Source organism: Aquarana catesbeiana, linkage group LG05 (genome assembly GCF_042186555.1).
Source record: "Aquarana catesbeiana isolate 2022-GZ linkage group LG05, ASM4218655v1, whole genome shotgun sequence".
Classification (NCBI taxonomy): Eukaryota; Metazoa; Chordata; class Amphibia; order Anura; family Ranidae; genus Aquarana; species Aquarana catesbeiana.
The window spans coordinates 568,649,049-568,671,428 of record NC_133328.1 but is presented as its reverse complement, the minus strand read 5'-3'; the positions used below and the strand labels follow the sequence as shown (position 1 = coordinate 568,671,428).

At 41.3% G+C, this 22,380-nt stretch overlaps 1 protein-coding gene across 2 annotated transcripts in view; it reads right to left on the bottom strand.

Moving 5' to 3' along the window:
* LOC141145371 (neural-cadherin-like) overlaps window positions 1-22,380 on the bottom strand; it is a 159,294-nt gene that overhangs the window by 37,725 nt on the left and 99,189 nt on the right. For both annotated transcript variants that reach the window (XM_073631991.1, XM_073631992.1), the window contains exons 24-25: window positions 10,983-11,110; window positions 8,927-9,042 (exon numbers count right to left, since the gene is read on the bottom strand). In XM_073631991.1, coding sequence (XP_073488092.1) covers window positions 8,927-9,042; window positions 10,983-11,110 — 244 coding nt within the window. The remainder of the gene's footprint in view (window positions 1-8,926; window positions 9,043-10,982; window positions 11,111-22,380) is intronic.

Below are 22,380 nucleotides of genomic sequence, written 5' to 3'. Positions count from 1 at the left end.
GCTGCAGCCACAGCATGTGTACACCTCCAACTGCTGCCTTTGCAGCTAAAGGGGGAGAAGTTGGGGGTGGTAAAAACAGCTCAACAATGTGGTTTTACCGCCCTTCCAAACTGACATGTGAACAAGTACTTGGTTCACATCTGTGTGGATGCGTGCTGCGTGTAGGGCAGCCCATTAATTTCAATGAGCTTCTCTACCCACAGAAATGCAGGGAAAGAAGTCATCAACCCTTTTTTTTAAATTGCACCCCATGTTTGCCAATGTGTGGGGTACCATTAAGAATTAATGTATAGTGTGGTCCCTCGCGCTATATTGAGTAAACAGGTTATGTGAATATCCACGTGATGAACTAAAATAACGGATAATGAAAAATTTGAAAAATAATGATATTAAATATGTGTAACTGGTGATGATGTCTCTACGGACTGCAGCAAAATCGAAAGTGTTCACTTACACTCAGCAGTACAATAATAATAAAGTGATTTCGCGCTTCAAATCTATCACCTCGAAGTGTAATACATACAATTTACTAATGAAATAAATGTGTTCTATAAGTGTAACATCATAGCAGTGCTCAATATAAAATCAATAGGTGATCATCAAAAGTGCTGTTGTGCTTCAATATTTAAAATAAAAATGAAAATAAAAATCAAGAGTTTATATTGTGCATCAATATTTGAAAAAGAGTTTGTATTGTGCTTTTCCACTGGGGTCATATAATGGAGAAGGGAAGTGATAATGATTGTTAAAATGTGGTGATCCGGTGACACCGGGCTCTCTGGACTCTCACCTTAGATAAAATAAATATGGGCATCAAAACAGGTTCTTTGTTCTCTGTAGTGAAGTGCCATTCAGGTGGAGCTTCTCTGGTGGTGTAGTGGTTCTCCTGATTTAAAGCACCTATCAGATATGGGAACAGAAAGGGGTTGCCCACCTGGGCTCCACCAGTCCGGTGGTAAGAACAGGAAAGGGAGAGAAAGATGCCTCCAATGGTGTAGTATGTTAATTAAAAATAACTATTTATTGAAAATATAGGTGGTCTCTTACATTAAAAATAATTAAAAACAGCATAAACAGTAAAAAGAGGTTGAGGAGCGGCGTCTGAGGCGCCTCCTTACTGGCTTCCGGTTTCGTCTGCTCTCGGCCACGCCCTACGCGTTACGTCACCGCTCGTGACTTCAACTGGGGAACCGGATTGGTCCGAGATGGATGTCTTTTATGTGGTGATACCGGAAGTTGTGTAGCGGCCATTTTTGTTGTGGTAAAGTGCCCTTATATTGTTAATGGTCTTTATAGCGGCCATTTTTATACTGGTAAAGTGCGCCTGTGCTGTCGCGGCCATCTTGCAGGTGGCACTGTGTGTAAGATAGCGGCCATATTGAGGAGAATCAAGTCAAATATAGAACGCTGTTTAGTGCGAACTCCGTTTATATCCTATTTATCTTTGTGATGAGGAACATAAAATATGTAAAAGCCAATGTGAATGTTTCCGGGAATACATGTAATATTGCTGTTTCATCATTATATGAAATATTAAAGCGAGAAATGATATTGTATGTCGGCCATTTTCTTGTAGTCTTTTGAATTATACCCGGCCTTAATACCAATTAAGTCATATAGGTGGCGGATATTTTTTGAAGGGAATAGTGTTGTTGTCTGCCATGTTACTGTCTGCAGTGGAAGTGTTGTGTACTAAATGATGATAGGGACCATCAGTCGCCACCCGAGTCCCGAAGGAGGCGTCTCAGTCCTCATATCAAAATTACAATACATGCACAACTATAATTCGAATAGTATAATTAACATAATTAAAATGGTACACATGCTCAGATATATATTAAAATAAATAACTAGTCTAATACATAGACTTAATATGTATAATATACTAAATAAAAATAAATAAATAAAAATGAATAATTATATTACACCAACAATGATTATTGGTAACGATAAAATCGATCAAAAAAGATCATAAAAATTAAAAATTGCTTAAAAAACAGTTTAAATCAAACTCTACGTTCATGCCCCTAGGTGTAAGTGTACGTAGAGTGTGTATCCAATATGACTCTCTTTGGCTTATGCTTCTAATTTTGTGACTACCTCTCCATGCACCTTTATATTTTTCAATACCCCAAAATTGGAGGTGTGAAGGATCTCGGTTATGTGCTATCGCAAAATGTTTTCATACGTTGTGTTTGGGATTACCCTTTAAAATATTTTGGATATGTTCCTTAATTCTTAATTTGAGGGCTCTTTTGGTTCGTCCTACATATTGTAGTTGGCAACTGCACTGAAGTATATAAACTACCCCCTCTGTATGGCATCCTACAAAGTCTTTGATTTTGTATTTCTGCTGTGTTGTAGTACATGTGAACTCTTGTCTTTTGCCTTGGAATTTCTTTGCATGGCTGCATGCGTAGCAGTTTCTACACGGGTAAAATCCTTTTCCTGAAAAAAAGGAATATGTTGCTTGTTTCGGAGGTTCTATAACTGATTTGACTACCATATTTCTCACCGTTGGTGCTTTCTTGTATATAATATTTGGTTTTGTTGGTAGTATTTGGTTCAAATCTTTATCGTTCCGGAGAATATGCCAATATCGTTGGATTATACGTGATACCTGTTTGTAATGTACACTGTAGTCAAAGATGATACTTGGTGCTTCTTGATGGAATGTTTCTCTAGAATTCTTTTCCAGCATTTTTGTTCTGTCCATCTTATTGACTTCTTCTATTTGTTGTTGTATCCAAGTGGGTTCATATCCTTTTTCTGTGAATCTGGATCCTATGAGTTTAGCCTGTTCTTTGTAGTCATTTTCACTCGTACAGTTTCTTTTTATTCGGACTAGTTGTCCCTTGGGTATATTATATAGCCACGTTTTGTGGTGGCAGCTGTTTAAGGATAGATAGCTGTTGGTGTCCACTTGTTTAAAAAATGTTTTCGTGACTAATTTGTCTTGTTCTAGACTGATTTGTAAATCTAGGAATTCTACAGTTTTTTCATCTATATTCCATGATAAGTGTATGTTCTTTTCATTTTGATTGAGTTTTTCTAGAAATTGTTCTAGTGCTTCTCTTTTGCCATTCCATACTATGATTACATCATCGATGTATCTTCTGTATAGCGTGAGTTCTGGTGGGGTATCTGTGTATATGGATTGTTCCTCCCACTGGGCCATAAACGCGTTGGCCACGCTCGGTGCGAACTTGGCACCCATTGCTATACCTGTGGTTTGTTTATAGTAGGCTTAATTATGCCAAAAATAATTACATTTCAGGTAGGTGTCTAGGCATTTAATGAGGAATTTTCTCTGTTTGCAAACCAGATTGCTATATTTCCTGAGAAGCCACTTAGTTGCTGAACATGCATCATGGTGTTGTACTATGGTGTATAGCGAACTGACATCCGCCGTGGCTAGTATCGTTCTTCCCTCCAAGACTGGTGTTTCGATTAGTAACTGTAAAACATGTTTTGTGTCTTGTAAATAAGCTGGTGTCTGTTGTACTGCTGGTTGTATGAATTCATCTAGGTATTGTCCTACTCTGGATGTGAGGGAGTCTATCCCATTCACAATGGGCCTCCCCGGTGGGTCTTCTCTGGACTTGTGAATCTTGGGAACAGTGTAGATAACAGGTATTCTACATGCCTCTGGGATTAGATATTTTGATTCTTTCTTGTTGAGTATTTCTTTTTTTTTTGTTCCCAATTGTATAAAATGTTCCAATTCTTTTTTATATTTCTTAGTGGGATTACTCAGTAGTTTGATGTATGTATTTTCGTCTTGTAGTTGTCTTTCTAATTCATTTAGATATTGTTCCTTTGATAGTATCACTGTTGCTCCTCCCTTATCAGCTGGTCGGATTACGATATCCTTTCTTTCTTTTAATGATTTGATCCCTTTCCTTATATGTATGGGATCCGACACTTTTTTGACTTCTAAAGCTTCCAGGTCTTTTAGCACCAATTTTTTGAAAACTTCGATGTGATGGTTGTCCGATACTTGCGGGTTGAAAGTGGAGCTGTTCCTTAATGTACTATGTTTAATTATTGTGGGGGTGATTCTCTCTGTGTTGGTGGTTTTGTACGGGTTAGATAGGTAGTATTTCTTGATAATGACTTTTCTAATATACTTCAGGATGCCTATATATGTATTGAATTTGTTGAGGTTGTTGACCGGTGCATGTTTTAAGCCTTTGTCCAGAACTGATAACTCTTCCGTTGAGATGGGGCATCCACTCAGATTAACCACATTAGCGCCTACTTCTCTCTTTTGCGCTTGGATTCTCTTTCCCGCTCTCCTTCCTCTCTTCGTTCTGGACTGCTTCTTCTGTCCTCTTGTTGTTTTCTCCTTGGTGAGGGGTAAGGGTCCTGTGGGTATCTCCGTGGGGAGTATTCCCTTCTCTCTCTCTCTAAAAAATGTTGTTGTTGTTGATTGTATTCTTGTTCGTTATAGTATTCTCTAGGGTCGTTATAGTAAGGTTCTGGATGGTTCCTAATAGGTTCAAACCTATTGTAGGTGGGTATCGGATTTCTTGTCGGTTCTCTGTATACGTCTTGGTTGTTGGGAGGTCTATTATATTCCCTTTGATTTCTGTCACTTCTTTCATTGTATGGTCTCTGATTATATGGCTTTTTAAAAGGTTTCTTGAAAAATTTCTTCCATGGTTGTTTCGGAGTATATTGGTTATAGTTGTTGTAGTGTCTATATTCTTGTTGCAGTGTTCTTGTTCCTTGTTGTGTCCCATTGTCATAATGCGTTTCTCTATTATCCCATCTAGGGGGATTGGACACGTGTGCCATTGTTGGATCTTGTATTCTTACTTCCCTTTCAGGTGTGGAATATGTTGAATCTGGTATAATTGGATCTGTTTTTTTCTGCCACTTGAAGACCTGTTCAGTTTTGTAGTCCTCTATGTCTCTATGGTACTTTTTAATCTTCCGTTGTTGTACTTCAAGGTCTTTATTAATTAGATCTTTGTTGAGTTGTGTGGCTAGTTTTTTGAGATCAGGAGATTCCTTATATGGTTCTAGTTTGAGCTTGATCTCTTCTATTTGTTGTTCTAAAATTCTTGTTTTTTTATATTTTCTTCCTAATAAAAATTTCAGGCCTTCTATGCTTTTGCTGTTAAAAAATTGAAACCACTCTTCCATTGACTCCTTGTCCGTCAATCCATCATTGGGTGGTAGTTCCCACCGGAGTCTTCTGGGTACAATATTCTCTCTAATATATTTTTCAAACGTAATGGTGTCCCACCATAGTAAGACTTTTTTCTCCATATGGTGTCCCAGTTTCCTTACTAAGCTTTCTAGATCTGTGTTCCGTGTGTTGGTTTGTGATTTAAAAATATCCTCTAAATTAACATTCCTATTCTCCATGAACTGGAATATATCCATGTTAGCAGCAAAGGTGGGTGAGTGAATAGTGTCAACAAAAATGTATAGTGTGGTCCCTCGCGCTATATTGAGTAAACAGGTTATGTGAATATCCACGTGATGAACTAAAATAACGGATAATGAAAAATTTGAAAAATAATGATATTAAATATGTGTAACTGGTGATGATGTCTCTACGGACTTCCGGTATCACCACATAAAAGACATCCATCTCGGACCAATCCGGTTCCCCAGTTGAAGTCACGAGCGGTGACGTAACGCGTAGGGCGTGGCCGAGAGCAGACGAAACCGGAAGCCAGTAAGGAGGCGCCTCAGACGCCGCTCCTCAACCTCATTTTACTGTTTATGCTGTTTTTAATTATTTTTAATGTAAGAGACCACCTATATTTTCAATAAATAGTTATTTTTAATTAACATACTACACCATTGGAGGCATCTTTCTCTCCCTTTCCTGTTCTTACCACCGGACTGGTGGAGCCCAGGTGGGCAACCCCTTTCTGTTCCCATATCTGATAGGTGCTTTAAATCAGGAGAACCACTACACCACCAGAGAAGCTCCACCTGAATGGCACTTCACTACAGAGAACAAAGAACCTGTTTTGATGCCCATATTTATTTTATCTAAGGTGAGAGTCCAGAGAGCCCGGTGTCACCGGATCACCACATTTTAACAATCATTATCACTTCCCTTCTCCATTATATGACCCCAGTGGAAAAGCACAATACAAACTCTTTTTCAAATATTGATGCACAATATAAACTCTTGATTTTTATTTTCATTTTTATTTTAAATATTGAAGCACAACAGCACTTTTGATGATCACCTATTGATTTTATATTGAGCACTGCTATGATGTTACACTTATAGAACACATTTATTTCATTAGTAAATTGTATGTATTACACTTCGAGGTGATAGATTTGAAGCGCGAAATCACTTTATTATTATTAAGAATTAATGGCACCTCACCATGACCGTGCCCACGGGTCCCGCGGACACAATGTCCGCCGGGAGCCCTCAAACGTGTCAGAACGGGGGGATGCCTATGTAAACAAGGCATTTCCCTGTTCTGCCTAGCAACATGACAGAGATCTACTGCTCCCTGTCATCGGAAGCAGTGATGGCTGTCATGTTCTAGTGAGACAATCTCCCCCACAGTTAGAATCACTCCCTAGGACAGGCTGTCCGCCATAATGTCGCAGTCCCAATAAAAATCGCAGATCGCCGCCATTACTAGTAAAAAAAAAAAAAATGCTATAAATCTATCCCCTATTTTGTAGACGTTATAACTTTTGCGCAAACCAATAAATATATGCTTATTGCAGGCATGTAATGGCCATTGGGACTACAGGGAGTTTCCCGGTGGGCCGATGGCTCAGTGGGCCGATTTCAGTCACAGTGGACCGCTGCCTCCCTCCAGTCCTCTGCCCCCCCCGCAGTGCTCACCTCCTCTCCCTGGCTAGTTATGCAGCACACCTGAATACAGACATGATGCTCAGGAGTCAACACTTAGAAGCTCATCATACGATCTGGAAGGAGGGCGGCCTCACTTTCCTGCCTAATCTTGTTCCATTGGGGGGGGGGGCACCAAACTGATTCTTTGCCCCAGGTGAAATAATGTCTAGCTTCCCCACTGGTACTGCCTATAAGAGAAATAATGTAGAACGGCTAATAGCTAGTGGGGGGGGGGGCTTGGGTGGCAAGCCGGCATGGGAGAGACCTGTCAAAGTGGGCCAGTCTGGGTGAAGTCCAGGGCCAAATTTTTGTCCCAGTCCAGCCCTGGCTTATTGCGATTTTTTTTTACCAAAAATATGTAGAAGAATACATATCGGCCTAAACTGAGAAAGAAATTTGTTTTTTTTTTAATATATTTTTTGGGGATATGTATTATAGCAAAAAGTAAAAAATATAGCTTTTTTTTCAAAATTGTTGCTCTTTTTTCGTTTATAGTGCAAAAAATAAAAACTGCAGAGGTGATCAAATACCACCAAAAGAAAGCTCTATTTGTGGGAAAAAAATGACGTCAATTTTGTTTGGGTGCAATGTCACACGACTGCGCAATTGTCAGTTAAAGCGACGCAGTGCCGTATCGCAAAAAGTGCTCTGGTCAGAAAGGGGGTAAATCCTTCCGGGGCTGAAGCTGACAGAGGCTTCTTACCACGTGATCAGCTGCGACGAATCAAAGCTGATTATCGTGTGAACCAGGAAGTGCTGGTAAACGGCATTCCTCGGTTCGCGCTGACAGGGAGAGCCCATCTGTGGTTCTCCCTGTCAGAGGAGGGGAGCACATTGATTATCAGCACAGCCCCCAGATGTGCCAATCAGCTGTCAATCAGTGCTCAACAGCTGCCAGTCAGTACCCCCTCAATAAAGTCTCTCAGTGCCCACCACAGTGTCAATCAGAGCCCACCACAGTGCCAATCAGAGCCCACCACAGTGCCAATCAGTGCCCATCACAGTGCCAATCAGTAACACCTGTGAGTACCTCATCATCAGTGCTGCCCATCAGTGCCATCTATTAGTGTCCATCAGTGCCATCTGTCAGTGCCAATCAGTGCTGCCTATCAGTGCCAGTCAGTGCCACCTATCAGTGCCCATCAGTGCCACCTGTCAGTGCCCATTAATGCCACCTATCAGTGCTGCATATCAGTGCCACCTATCAGTGCCCATCAATTCTACATATCAGTGCCTCCTCATCTGTGCCCATCAGTGCCACCTTATCAGTGCCAACTCATCAGTGCCCATCACTGCTGCCTCATCAGTGCCGCCTCATCAGCGCCCGTCAGTGAAGGAGAAAACAATATTTTATGACAGAAACTAAGAAAAACTATTTTTTTCAAAAATGTCAGTCTTTTTTAGTTTGTTTAGCAAAAAATAAAAACCCCAGAGGTAATCAAATACCACCAAAAGAAAGCTTGTGGGAAGTATATGAAAAAAATTTAGTTTGGGTACAGTGTTGCATGACCGCACATTTGCTATTCAAAGTGTGACAGCGCTGAAAGCTGAAAATTGTCCTGGGCAGGAAGGGGGGGGAGTGCCTGGTATTGAAGTAGTTAAAGTAAGGGAAATCTCCTCTTAGAAAGTTGTCTGGAACAAGCACCCTCACTGGAAGATTTATCCTCTATGCCTAAAAATTTGGGATTTTGCCTCACTGTCTGTTCCAGAAACAATGGTGACCAAAATTCACAGAAAGGGTTCATCTCCACAGCGGTGTGCTTGGGGAGAAAGCACTTAAAGGGTTTTCCAACCTCATTAGATTGCTAATCTTTGCTAGATACAGGGCACAATGGTCACTAGGACAAATAGAGAAGGTGACTCTCCCCAGTGGGGGCATAGACAGCAATAGAAACCCAACAGGGGTTCTAAAACCTCATCACTCTATCTGAAATACATTAAAAACAGTTTTTGCTTTAGGCACATTTATTTTTTGGTTTGTACAATAGAAGATAAATGGAGGACATGTGATCAGCAGTGACAATAACTATAACTTCTATTTTTAACTATGTTTTTACATTACAGTTATCTTATTACCTCTTGCTCCCAGGTGTCTCTCCAGACACTTCGCACCATGACCAGTCTGTATTAAATCCATCAGAGTCTTCACTCACCAGGTCTCCCAAGCAGTTATCAAGGGTCATCTTCACCCTCTAATGACAAAATATTTGACAAATTAGTAATATTATAAAAAAAAAAAACTGCTGTAGATAGGGTTGGTAACTGTCCTTCATTATCAGGAACTTTATTTTATTTAGACCTTTGCAATTACTTTTTTTTAACAGAGAATTACCTTTGCAATTACTTTAATGTCTTTTGAAATCAGTGATTGGTAAGCTGTGTCGGGGTCAACCAATCAGTGGAAGTTATGTTGTGTCTGGGCCAGCCAATCAGTGGAATTTAAGCTTTGTTTGAGCCAGCCAATCAGTGGAAGTCATGGTGTGTGTGAGCCAGCTAATCAGTGGAAGTTAAGCTGTGTCTGGGCCAGCGAGCCAGTGGAAGTCATGGTGTGTCTGGGCCAGCCAATTAGTGAAAATTAACCTGTGTCTAAAAAAATGGATGTTGATGGAAGCGGATGAAAACTGATTAAAATAGAATGATCATCCGTTGTCATCCGTTTTTCCATAGGAATGCACTGATGTCTGTTTTTTCATCCGTCAACGGATGTTTGAAAAACGGACGAACGGTCCGTATGTGTGAAAAGGGCCTAATTGTACAAAATTTTTATTCTACAAATACAACGAGCAAAATTCTAAGCGCAACACTTTTGTGTTTGCCCCTATTTATCATGCGCTGAACTTAAAGATCTACTACTTTTTCTATGTACACAAAAGGCCTATTTCTCTCAAATATTGTTCACAAATCTGTCTAAGCCCTGGTTCACACTGGAGCATTTTGACATGCGATTTGACATCAAATCGCATGTCAAATCGGCGGCAATTGCCGTCAATGGCACCGTCCTAATCGGTGTGACGCCGCACCAATTTCAAAAAGTAGTTTCTGTACTACTTTTTGCGATTTCTGGCTGCAATTTACATTGACATCTGTGCAGAAGCCAGCACAGATGTCTCTGAAATTGCGGCCGAAATCGGGGCTGACATGCTGGAGTGAAATCGTACGTGTTCAGCTGAACTCACGCGGCTTCATTCCTACAGCTCAGTGTGAACCTGGGCTTAATCTGTGTTAGTGAGCACTTCTCCTTTGCCGAGATAATCCATTCACCTCACAGGTGTGGCATATCAAGATGGTGATTAGAAAGGGGCAAACACAAAAGTGTTGCGTTTATACTTTTTCTCAGTGTGTACTAAAGGAAAATAGACTGTGCTTTGCATATGCAGTTTCACTCTGCTAGTGCATTTGCTCCAGAGCTTAGTAAATGAGGTAAAGCTTCACTTTACAAAGAATACCCAATCACATGCAAGGAAAATAAAAAAACAGCCATTTTGTCTGCACATGATTGGATGATGGAAGTCAGGAGAGCTTTACCTCATTTACTAAGCTCTGGAGCAACTGCACTTGCAAAGCGCACAGTCTATTTGCCTTTGGTAAATCAACCCCAAAGTGTTTGTGTGAAACACTATTTGAAGTATAGTATTAAAACGACTCAGCAAAATAGTGGAGTCCTGAGGGTGCCCCTTTCTAACTGGTAATGTCATAGCTCATATTTAGTTGACTAAAAGCAAATAAAATATATAACATTTTAAAATTGTATTCCTAAAGGTAATAAGAAGTATATAAAAACACAGGCTATGATCTGGTGGCCCAACAAACCCTGTTTCTTAATTTTAGGTGGGAATGGTGTAAATATATGGTTGGTAAGGTTGAGCAAAGACATCGATCCATACAGTTCAACCCCAGCTATAACTGAATTTTTTATATCAACTTAGTCCCAGCATCATTAGTCTAGACTCAGAAGCCAATACACTATATACTATGAGAAAACACAATTTTCCTGATCTTAGTACAAGGGCAACATTATAACGCATACGTTTAATCTAAAAAAAACATGTACCACCAATCAAAGCCTCCCAGTCATTATGTAGGTTAGAAGACAGGTTGTCCCTGTTGCTACATTTATATCCATTGGCTGTACCTTGCCATTGCTCATGATCTTTATGTTATGCCAGCGCTGATCTAACACATTGGCTTTTCTTCCAAACTTCAGGAAGAGAGATCCAGAACCATGGTTAACAGAGAGGGAAAGAGATCCATTGTAAAGCACTAAATAAGAGAAGCACAAAATTAACATATGATTAATACATAATTTGCTAAGACAAATGAATTCCAAGCTGCTCCTCCACACTGCCACCTTTAAACCCGGGTATCGGGGGTTGTAGAAGCCATCACTGCTTGCCGACTAAGCGCTAAGACGAAAGCAACTGTATACCGGAGGGATCACTGGTGTCCCATATTTATTGGGAAGGATATCCACATTGACAGGCCTCATCTAGGACCATGCCTCCAATGCTTTCACTTATAGGGCTTAGTCGTAGACTAAGTGATCTAAGTGACTAAGTGATCTCTCCGGTGAGCAGTGGCTTTCTTCTTAGCACATCATTAACTAAGCTTAGAGTCCAAATTTTTATTTTGTTATGGATAGAAAGGGAAAGCGGTAGAGCCTTTGTAATTTTTTAATTGCTGTCTTTGTCCCTAATTGGGAAATTCGGCTCACTTCCTGTCAGGGCAGGAAGTGACAGGGAATCTCTCCAATCAGAACAAAACAAAAACACATTTTTACTAGAGTAAAAAGGTTTAGTCTGATGATATAAAGAAAATATTCCCTAAGTCATACTGGAAAGTGTGTATTGAGGAGCACTTAGTACAGAAGCTTGTATCACTTAAAATACTTTTTTGATCACAGGCACGAGTAAAGAATATATTCCCTAAGTCATACTGGAAAGTGTGTATTGAGGAGCACTTAGTACAGAAGCTTGTATCACTTAAAATACTTTTTTGAAATGTTTCTTGGATAAGCGCATCAAATACAGAAAACATGGTTTATGGGAAAGGCCTTCCTCCTTCCTCAGGGCTTGAGCAGTGGATCTTGTTCAAATCACGATGAGATGTAGTAGTCCATCAGCCGGAAGTTCACAGTGATGACAGTTTTGATAAAGCCCTAAGAAAGGTCTTCTATTAGATCTCATTGTGATCCTAACAGCATCCAGAACTCAAGCCCTGAGGAAGCAGAAGGCCCTTCTCCCGAAACATGTTGGCTGTGTTGGCTGTATTTGATGCTCTTAACCAGTAAATGCTTCAAAAGGACTTTTAAGTGATATGAAATTTTGCATTAGGCACTCCTCAATACCCAATGCTCCTTGTGTCACAATCAGAGAGGTAGCAGCTTAGGACAAGAACATGGTCCACCTACACAGTAGCTTCAACATGGCACATCTCCTTTGAAGAGCTTTATGTGTATATATATCAGAACCAAGCCTCAGTTCTATTGGTCCAGTGCTATCACACACATATCAGACACCAAAAAGTCACAGACAGAGATAATATAATAACCTGACAGAAATTGTAACTCTTCCTCACCCTATCCAACAAATGGAAAAAAAAAAGGCTTTTGTTAGGACTGAGAGCTTATACATTTCTCTTTCTGCTTATAGCCCAACTCCAGGCAACTACAAAATGATCTCCTACTGCCCACACTGCAAGGGTTATCTGTTCATTTAAAGTGGTTCTAAAGCCTAAAGGTTTTTTACTTTAACCACTTCCGCTCTTACACCTCTTCACCCCTCATGGATCAAAGCAATTTTAAAATTTCTGCTATAAGCCTGTTTATTCGCTGATAATTTTGTCATTACTTAAGATAACGTAATATATGTATTACCTTTTTAAGGACAAACAAGGCTTTCTTTTTGTGAATATTGTCCTGCAACAATGATTTTTTTCCGCAATATTTAGACAATTAAACGTAATAAAAGTAAACAACTTTTTCTTTTTTTGAGCAGTGTTCATTTAAAAATAAATAGTGTTACTGTGCATAAAACGTGTGCATTGTATTCTGTATTCTGTAATTTGTCCTGTTAAAAAAAACACTAAAATTATGATTTTGGTATAAAGCATTGCAAAGTTATTTACAAGTCACCATCAGGTGATTGGACACTAGCAAGCCTAATTACAAGGCGAGTTCCTCCCCTATATAACCCCTCCCATATGGAGAGTACCTTTTTTTTTTTCGCCAGTGTCTAACGTGGTTGGTCACGCTAGAAGATGTGCTAATAAGAAAGCTCTGCTTGATGGTCTCTGCGGGGGCCTAGGAGCTATACAACCGTATCCATACCTCGGGCCAATATATACGCCTAAGATGGATGGTACCCGGGCCTCGTGTGTGAAGAAATTAGGTTTTGCCTGTAATGTCTCTCTTTGAGGACTGGGCTCTGGGATCCAGTGCTTTGGTGCACAAATTAAGTTGCGCGAAAAGTTTTTCTGGCAGAGTCTTCTACAGGTCCAGGGAAGAGGATCCTGTGAGTAGGAACCCAGAAACCTGAAGGTTGGCACAACACTACCCACCGTGATGGGTGAAGGTTGGATCTGTCTGTTATCAGCAGTCATGCGGTGGGGATAAGGTAAGTGAAGACAATCCTAAAGTATACACATTATGGATTATATTTTTTTGAGTAGTTGCATGTCTTACCTGGTTTCCACCACTAGAGGGAGTAAGAACATACCTGGTGTATACTTATATGAATTGTCGGTCCCGGTAATACACATAAAAGTCATTGATAAAAACGGCATGGGATTCCCCCACAGTCCATTACCTGGCCCTTTGGGTCTGGTATGAATATTAAGGGGAACCCCGCGCCAATTTTTTTTTAAAAATGGCGTGGGGGTCCCCCTCAAAATCCATACCAGACCCTTATCCGAGCACGCAACCTGGTAGGCTGCAGGAAAAGAAGGGGGCGAGAGAGCGTCCCCCCTCCTGAACCGTACCAGGCCGCATGCCCTCAACATGGGAAGGGTGCTTTGGGGTAGCCTCATCCTCACAACCCTTGCCCGGTGGTTGTGGGGGTCTGCGGGTGGCTTATCCAAATCTGGAAGCCCCCTTTAACACAAGGGGACCCCCAGATCCCGGCCTCCCCCCATGTGAAATGGTAACGGGTACAAATGTACCCCTACCATTTCACAAAATAAGTGTGAAAATGGTAAAAATGACATGACACGGCTGGCATGGGAAACATGCGCCACTTTACAGGCATACTATAGACACCCCCAAGGTACACAATTTACAGGAATATTTCACTTTTATTGTTTCACTTTAGGCATTATTAAAATCACTGCTCCCGAAAAAACTGCGGTTTTTAAAACATTTTTTTTGCATTGATACATGTCCCCTGGGGCAGGACCCAGGTCCCTAAACACTTTTTATGACAATAACTTGCATATAAGCCTTTAAAATTAGCACTTTTGATTATTCATGTTCGTGTCCCATAGACTTTAACGGTGTTCGCGTGTTGGAACAAATTTTTTGCCTGTTTGCATGTTCTGCTGCGAACCGAGCCAGGGGGTGTTCGGCTCATCCCTACAGTAGAGTACTTACAATACCTAGGCTGGGTCCTCAATCTAGAAAAATCTTCCTTAAAGCTCCTAAAAAGGCTGGAGTATCTGGGCATGATCATAGACACAGTCCAAAGCCGAGTATTTTTACCCGGGTCAAAGGCCAAATCCATAAAAGATTTGGTCCGGGTAGTCATGGCAAGGAAGAATCCCTCCATTCGGCTATGTATGAGACTATTAGGGAAGATGGTGGCCTCTTTCAAGGCTGTCCCTTATGCTCAGTTTCACTCAAGGCCTTTGCAGAGCAGCATCCTCTTTGCCTGGAGCAAAAGGGTACAAGCCTTGGATCTCCCAATGTGCCTGTCTCCTTGGGTACGCCAGAGCCTCAATTTGTGGCTGCTGACCAAGAATCTGCTAAAAGGAAAATCTTTTGTTCCAGTTACTTGTTAATCTCTGTATCAATGAATTACCTTTTTGCTCTGTATGTTGTCCTTGGCCGATGTCTGTTTTTTTTAAAAGATTGTTAAATAAAATATTTATTTTATTATATGCTCTCTACCTTATTGATCCTAGCACCGTTAAAAGTCCCTGGGGCCCACATATGGCCTCAATGTCCCTTTCTATCTTAAATGTATTCTCTGGGATGTGGTGCTTTTGATTTTTTCTCCCTTCCGAATATCTTTATTTAACTTAAACTTGAGGTGTTACCCACCTTTCACCTTTTAGGAAGTGGAGGAATTTCAAATTTATATTCAAATGTACCCATGTATTAATTACCTACTACATCGATTGATCCATATTTAATGATTTAGAACTTTTTGCAATAATATTTTTTGCTTGCCCGTTTTTGTTTTGCTTTTTGTGTTTGTTTTTTGTTTTTGTTTTTTTGTTTTTTGTTTTGTTTTTTGGTTGTTTTTTGTTTTTTTTGTCTCTTTTTTTCTATATGGCTTACTATTGTGGTAACGCATTTGAGGGATTTATGGATCAGATCCATAAATCCCAGAATGCCACTGGGGGTGGCTTATCCATGGACCGCTTCTTTCTTCGTCTCCAGCAAATGCTGGAGAAGAAGGCAAGAGTCTATTGGAATAAATGGTACTTTTCGAAATATTTGGACGATCAGATTGCCCCTTGGGGTTTGAGAATCCAGATTTTTCCCACAGTGAGTAAATTAGAATCAGACTTCAGAACCAATTGGGAAACCAATCTCCAATCTTGCTCCATGAGAATGATGGAATTATTATGTGGACATTATGGCGAGGAATTGGCCTCTCTAGATAAGGAAATAGAAAAACTGTATGCTGAAAATAGCTCGATTGTTTCAAGTGAGCTCTTCTCCAGTCGTGAGGGAACCCTCAAAACGCATATAGAGACCTATGTAGCTGAAATTTTAAAGACTAAGGAAAAGAAATTTTTAAGAGATAAAGTATCGTATGATAACAATCAAGCGTATGCTTGGACACAGACCAAAATAAGTAAGAGACGAAATACCAAAATGCGAACTTCTAGAGATGCCCCTTCCGAACCTAATGATTCTGACACCTCTTCTTCTTCCTCCCTCTCTTCACAGGCACCAGAAGGCTCCAAGGATTCTGGATCCTCTAAAATACGCACCAACGGTAACACCAACGCACCCGCGGCGCCAAGTAAGCGGCACCAAAACACTAATCGAACACCAATCCACACGAGAGCCACTACGGCCAAATCTAACACCTCACACGCACCGGTACACCGGGACACTCTTCCTAATACTCATGCAAGTATTTTATCATCCCTAACATCGGTACCTTCAATAAATAACACTAATAACTCCATTAGTCAGTCGGATTTTCGTCCGGCTCCGATCTTCACACAACCGGTACACGAACCGAAAACAATGACTATCATGGAGGGTCTCCAGAAACAGGCCAAAAATTTGAAATAATCAACCTATCCTCCATTCCCCTCAGTGCTGATCAATTTTCTGTCTTGGAATTAGGCTTGACCTTCTGTCCGACAAAGAAAATCGATCAGTTTGAACTTATTAAAGATCTCAATCTATTTGCTCGCAAGCTAATGCTTCGCATTATGTCTGACAAACCCGCACAATCTAACTCCACATCACCTCACTCCCAACCCGCAGTGGAAAACATCACACTGAATGAAATTAAAGCAATGGAAGAGCTCATGGAGCTTTGGGACAAGGGTCACATAGACAAGATAGATCTTTTGGAAGCCCATACCCTTGATCGGGATGGTCCTCCCAATCATGAGCCCTGTGCCACCCACCCAGTAGTCCCTTTCACTCCCAGGGAATACAAACCAAAATCTAAAACTTTCCCCACACCACAGGGCAACCCCAATGTTTGGGCCTTCATCCACCAGGTCACTGAGGACATCTGCAGGACCAAATAGAAGGGCATAAGACAATCAAATCTCACAAGCCAACAAAAAATGGCCTTAAAGTCACTACAGTTGGACTCCCGTCTGGTGGTTAAGCCCTCAGATAAGGGAGGCAATTTGGTAGTGATGACCACTGAACAATATGAATCCATGGTCTTATGCCTTTTACAAAATCGAGACTGGTACAAGAAAGTCTCAGAGATGCATGTCACCAACATGATCATACGTTATAGAAAGTTAATTGGGACTGCCTACCATCAGGGCCTGATTACTAAACCAACATGGGAGTTTCTCAATGTGCCCTGTCCTCGGATTCCTACACTGTACGCCCTTCCCAAGGTACATAAGGACCTAAACAACCCCCCCGGCAGACCGATAGTGTCCGGAAACGGATCTCTCACTGAAAATGCTAGCCAATTGATAGATGAATTTCTTAGACCCCATGTGGAAGGTTTGACATCTTACTTACAAGATACTAGTGAACTTCTTAGAACTTTGGATGGTTTGACCATCCCAGAGGGAGCATGGCTTGTGGCTTTGGATGTGGAGGCCCTCTACAACTCCATCCCCCATGAATTGGGAGTGGCAGTTGTAGAGGGCTTGATGGTGATGTCCCTCAGACTTATAGGGGATTCATTCTGGATCTTTTGAGGTTTATCCTCATGAATAATATTTTTTTGTTTGCTCGCTCCCACTACCTCCAGGTGCAGGGGGTCGCTATGGGGACCAGGTGTGCCCCCACCTATGCGAACCTGTACCTGGGGGAGTGGGAGCAGAGACTTTTCTTTAGGGAAGATTTGCAAATCCTGGTGGAAAATATACCGATATGGAAACGGTATATTGATGATGTGTTCCTAATTTGGACCGGTAGCAGAGAAGATCTCTCCCGTTTTTTTGAGGGTTTGAAAACCAATCCCTATAACCTTACTTTCACCATGGAAGCAAGTCAGTCCACTTTAACGTTCCTGGATGTCACCCTCTTTATCAATCCTGATAGAACCATAGGAACTACCCTTTTTCGTAAAGCATCAGCAGGAAACTCACTCCTGCATGCCACCAGTTCCCATCCTCAGCCACTCATTAACAATGTTCCCTACGGACAATATCTAAGATTAAGGAGAAATTGCAGTGAGAATGCCCACTTCGAATCCGAGGCCAGGGCACTGAGAGAACGTCTCAGGGCACGTGGCTACAGTAATAAATGTCTAAAAAGAGCCTACCTTCGGGCCAAAAAAAGTAACCGCAGTCAACTAATTCATGGGCACACCAAACCAAAATTAGACCCAGGTTTAAGAATGATTACAACTTTCTCCGGACAACATCGGCAAATACGTGAATTGCTGCAAAAGCACTGGTATTTGTTGATGGGGGATCCGAAGGTGTCCAAACATTTAAAAAATTATCCCGAGATTACGTACCGACGATCCCGATCAATCAAGAATCATATAGTTCATAGTCACTATGTCCCACTGTCCACAACCCATACTAAAAACAAGGGCACTAAACCCTGCCACAAATGTGACTTTTGCAGATATATCTATGCATCCCGCAATATCATCCTTCCAAATGGTCAGCTTTATAATCCCAACTTCCAAGCCACATGCCAATCCATCGGCGTGGTTTATATAATGATATGCGAATGCAACGCATTCTACGTGGGGAAAACCAAACGTCCTTTTTTCCATCGGATCAGAGACCATGTCTCTTTAGTGTTTAAAAAAAAGATGCAAACCCCCATAAGCCGACATATGGGTCTCTATCATCAATTCGATGACAGTAAAATGCACTTTTATGCCCTGGAACATGTCCCCCCAAACGAGAGAGGGGGGGGATTATGATAAGATCTTATTACAACGCGAGACTAAGTGGATTTGAAACACCCAGGCCTAAATGATGCCCTGAGTTACAAACTTTTTTGTAGGTTGTTTGTTTTTGCTTGGGTTTTTTTTTTTTTTTTTTTCTTCTTCATCACCACCTACGTATCATTTTCATATACAATTGATTTGTTTATATAATTGGTTGATGGATTAACTAATTACATTTTTTATTCTTTTTGCCATTATCTGCATATCCTGATTTTGTGCGTGGTATGAGCTTTTGCTCTTATTTCTCCTTCAGTCCTTTTTCCTCCGTTTCTTTGGTATGTACGGACACCCGGGGCACTCAGCAAGTCATTTCTTAATCAATGTTTTGATTGCTTTGTTGCCCTTCAACTGACACCTAGTGTTGCTCTCCCCTCTTCCGGTTATCTATATATACGGTATAATCATGCTCTAATACCTTTGCTGTAGCCTTTGGGCTTCCTTAGTGCAAAACTCAGGGCATAGGATTTACAAAGATGGCCGCGGGACAGCTACGTTATACCAGACGCCGCATACATTGCCCGCGTTGCCAATACCTACAATTTAATCTCTATTTTTGAGCCTTGTGAACTTCCGTAGTGCCAGATTTAGGGCACAGGATTTTCCAAGATAGTCTTATATGCCTGACGCCGCTTACGTCTATCTCCGTCAAATGAGTTGGGATGCGTGCGCATGCGCAGGTGTCATTTTCGGTCCGCAGCGTGACGATGAGTCAGACGTCGTCACGCTGGAGAGTTTTAAAAGCGGGTTTTTTCCCCGCCAACTTCTGTCATTCCCCTTGTTAATGCGCTGGGCAGACGGACCTTCCCTATCAGCAACGCTGCTATAAAACTTCTCAACCATCAGTAGTAAGTCTTTTCAGCTACCTCTTTTTTCAGCAATGATCTATTTTAGTGTATATGATTGAAAACTTAGTTTATTCATCATGCCTATATCTTTAGGTTCTCTGTGGGAGTTTGCAGACGTTTTTTCAGGTCTAGCTCATCCATCAGCTGTTTATGGGCGTTCTGGCCCTGTATGCTGCCCACTTCCTGACTGCTACTCTACTGCAGTACAAGAACCGCCGTCCCATACATTCAGCAATCTAGCTCCTTATCATCCCTTGGATGTAACCCTTCATTATCTATAAATTGATTCTATTAGAGGTAAACCTTTATCTTTATTCTGGATTCTTTTCACTCCCATACACAATGTCACCGATAGTTGACTCTATTGAAACTGATATTACTTACCATAATACCTTTGTATTTGATTTTTCTCCTTTTCAGAGAATTTCATTTACTCCTAGAAATTTTATTCCTCTCTGCATGCCTTTATAGTGAGGTGGGGACTGAAGAGCAAAAACATCTGCCATCGCACAAATCCATTTTTTTAACTATATCTTTCTCTATAGGTAAGACTGAAAAGTAAAATTGTGACGTGGTGGTCGATGGGGTTTTTTTTTTTTTGTTACAATATCATTCTGATACACATAGTATGTTGTATGTACTTTGATGTATGATATATGTATATATTTTTATTTTTTGTACCTCCCATTCATTATACTGTTTCTTTATGATTAAATCAATATACATTATGATTGTAGGATTCACAAGCAGACATTAACTCTTATTGTTTACATTTATTGTTTACATATATTTTTTCTATTTTCATAGTTGACCATAATATCACAATATATCTCCTGAAGAAGCTTAGGAAAGCGAAACATGTTGAGAAATGTGGTATTAATCTCTGTATCATTGAATTACCTTTTTGCTCTGTATGTTGTTCTTGGCCAATGTCTGTTTTTTTTAAAAGATTGTTAAATAAAATATTTATTTTATTATATGCTCTCTACCTTATTGATCCTAGCACCGTTAAAAGTCCCTGGGGCCCACATATGGCCTCAATGTCCCTTTCTATCTTAAATGTATTCTCTGGGATGTGGTGCTTTTGATTTTTTCTCCCTTCCGAATATCTTTATTTATGGTAACCACAGATGCCAGCCTAATAGGCTGGGGAGTGGTTGTGGAAGAAGCTTCCACCCAAGGAAGATGGTCCAGAGCTGAAAGGCTCTTGCCCATCAACATTCTGGAGATTTGGGCAATTCGGCTAGCCCTCAAGGCCTGGACTTGCAGGTTGCAGGGTTGTCCTGTCCGGATACAGTCCGACAATGCTATGGCTGTGGCATATGTCAATAACCAAGGGGGCACCAAGAGTCTGGATGCCCAAAAAGAGGTGAATCACATTTTTTGATGGGCAGAGAGACATGTTCCTTGCCTGTCTGCGGTCTTCATCCCAGGGGTGGAAAATTGGCAGGCGGATTTCCTAAGTCGCCAGCAGCTGTGCCCAGGAGAATGGTCTCTACACCCCAACATATTTCAGGCTATATGTCGAAAATGGGGTACCCTGGATGTGGACCTGTTGGCCTCCAGGTTCAACAAGAAACTGGACAACTTTGTGTCAAGAACAAAGGATTCGCTAGCACAAGGGTCAGATGCCTTAACGATTCCATGGGATCAATACTCTCTGCTATGCGTTCCCTCCATTTCCGCTTCTCCCACAATTCCTTCAGAGGGTCAAAAGGGAAAGAAAGCCAGTAATTCTGGTGGTTCCAGCTTGGCCCAGGTGACCTTGGTGTGCGGAGATCATAAAGATGGCAGAGGGAGGACCTTGGGTTCTTCCGCTCCGCCCAGATCTACTCTCACAGAGTGCAATATTCCATCCTGCCTTACAAAGTCTAAATTTGACGGTTTGGCGGTTGAGACCCACATTTTAAAGGGTTGTGGCCTTTCAGGGCCAGTCCTGTCCACCCTGGTTAATGCTAGGAAGCCAGCTTGCAGGCTCATCTACTACAGAATCTGGAAGGCATGTGTTTCCTGGTGTGAATCCAGAGGGTTGCATCCTAGAAAGTATGCCATTAGCAGAATTCTTGCCTTTCTCCAATTAGGCATAGAAATGAAGCTGGCCTTGAGTACTATCAAGGGCCAGATCTCGGTCTTGTCAGTATTCTTTCAAAGACCACTTGCCTCTCATTCCCTCGTATGGGCCTTTGTTCAGGGAGCACTATGCTTGAACCCACCGGTTAAGCCTCCTGTGTGCCCATGGGATCTGAATTTGTTTTTTTCTGTTTTACAGGAACAACCTTTAGAACCATTGCACCAAGCTTCTTTAAATGTTTTAACAAAGAAGTTGGTGTTTCTGGTAGTCATATCCTCGGCTAGAAGGGTATCAGAATTAGCAGCTCTTTCTTGTAAAGAGCCATATTTGATTATTCACAAAGACAGGGTGGTGTTGCGCCCTCACCCGACTTTTCTGCCTAAAGTGGTTTCAGGATTCCATCTGAATCAAGATGTGGTCCTACTGTCCTTTTTTCCAGATCCACAGTCTGTGGAAAAGGAGTTGTGAGATGTTGTGAGAGCAGTCAGTATCTATCTGCAGGCAACCGCTCAGATACGAAAGACTGATTGTCTCTTTATTCTGCCAGAGGGCCCCAAAAAGGGCCAGGCAGCATTGAAATCCACTATCTCTAGCTGGATTCGGCAGGTTATTATTCAGGCTTATGGTGTAAAGAAGAAAGTTCATCCTTTTCAGGTTAAAGCGCACTCTACTAGAGCAGTTAGTGCTTCATGGGCAGTGCATAACCAGGCCTCCATAGAGCAGATCTGCAAGGCTGCTACTTGGTCTTCAGTCCATACATTCACTAGATTCTATCAGGTGGATGTAAGAGGGCATGAGGATGCCGCCATCGGGCGCAGTGTGCTGCAG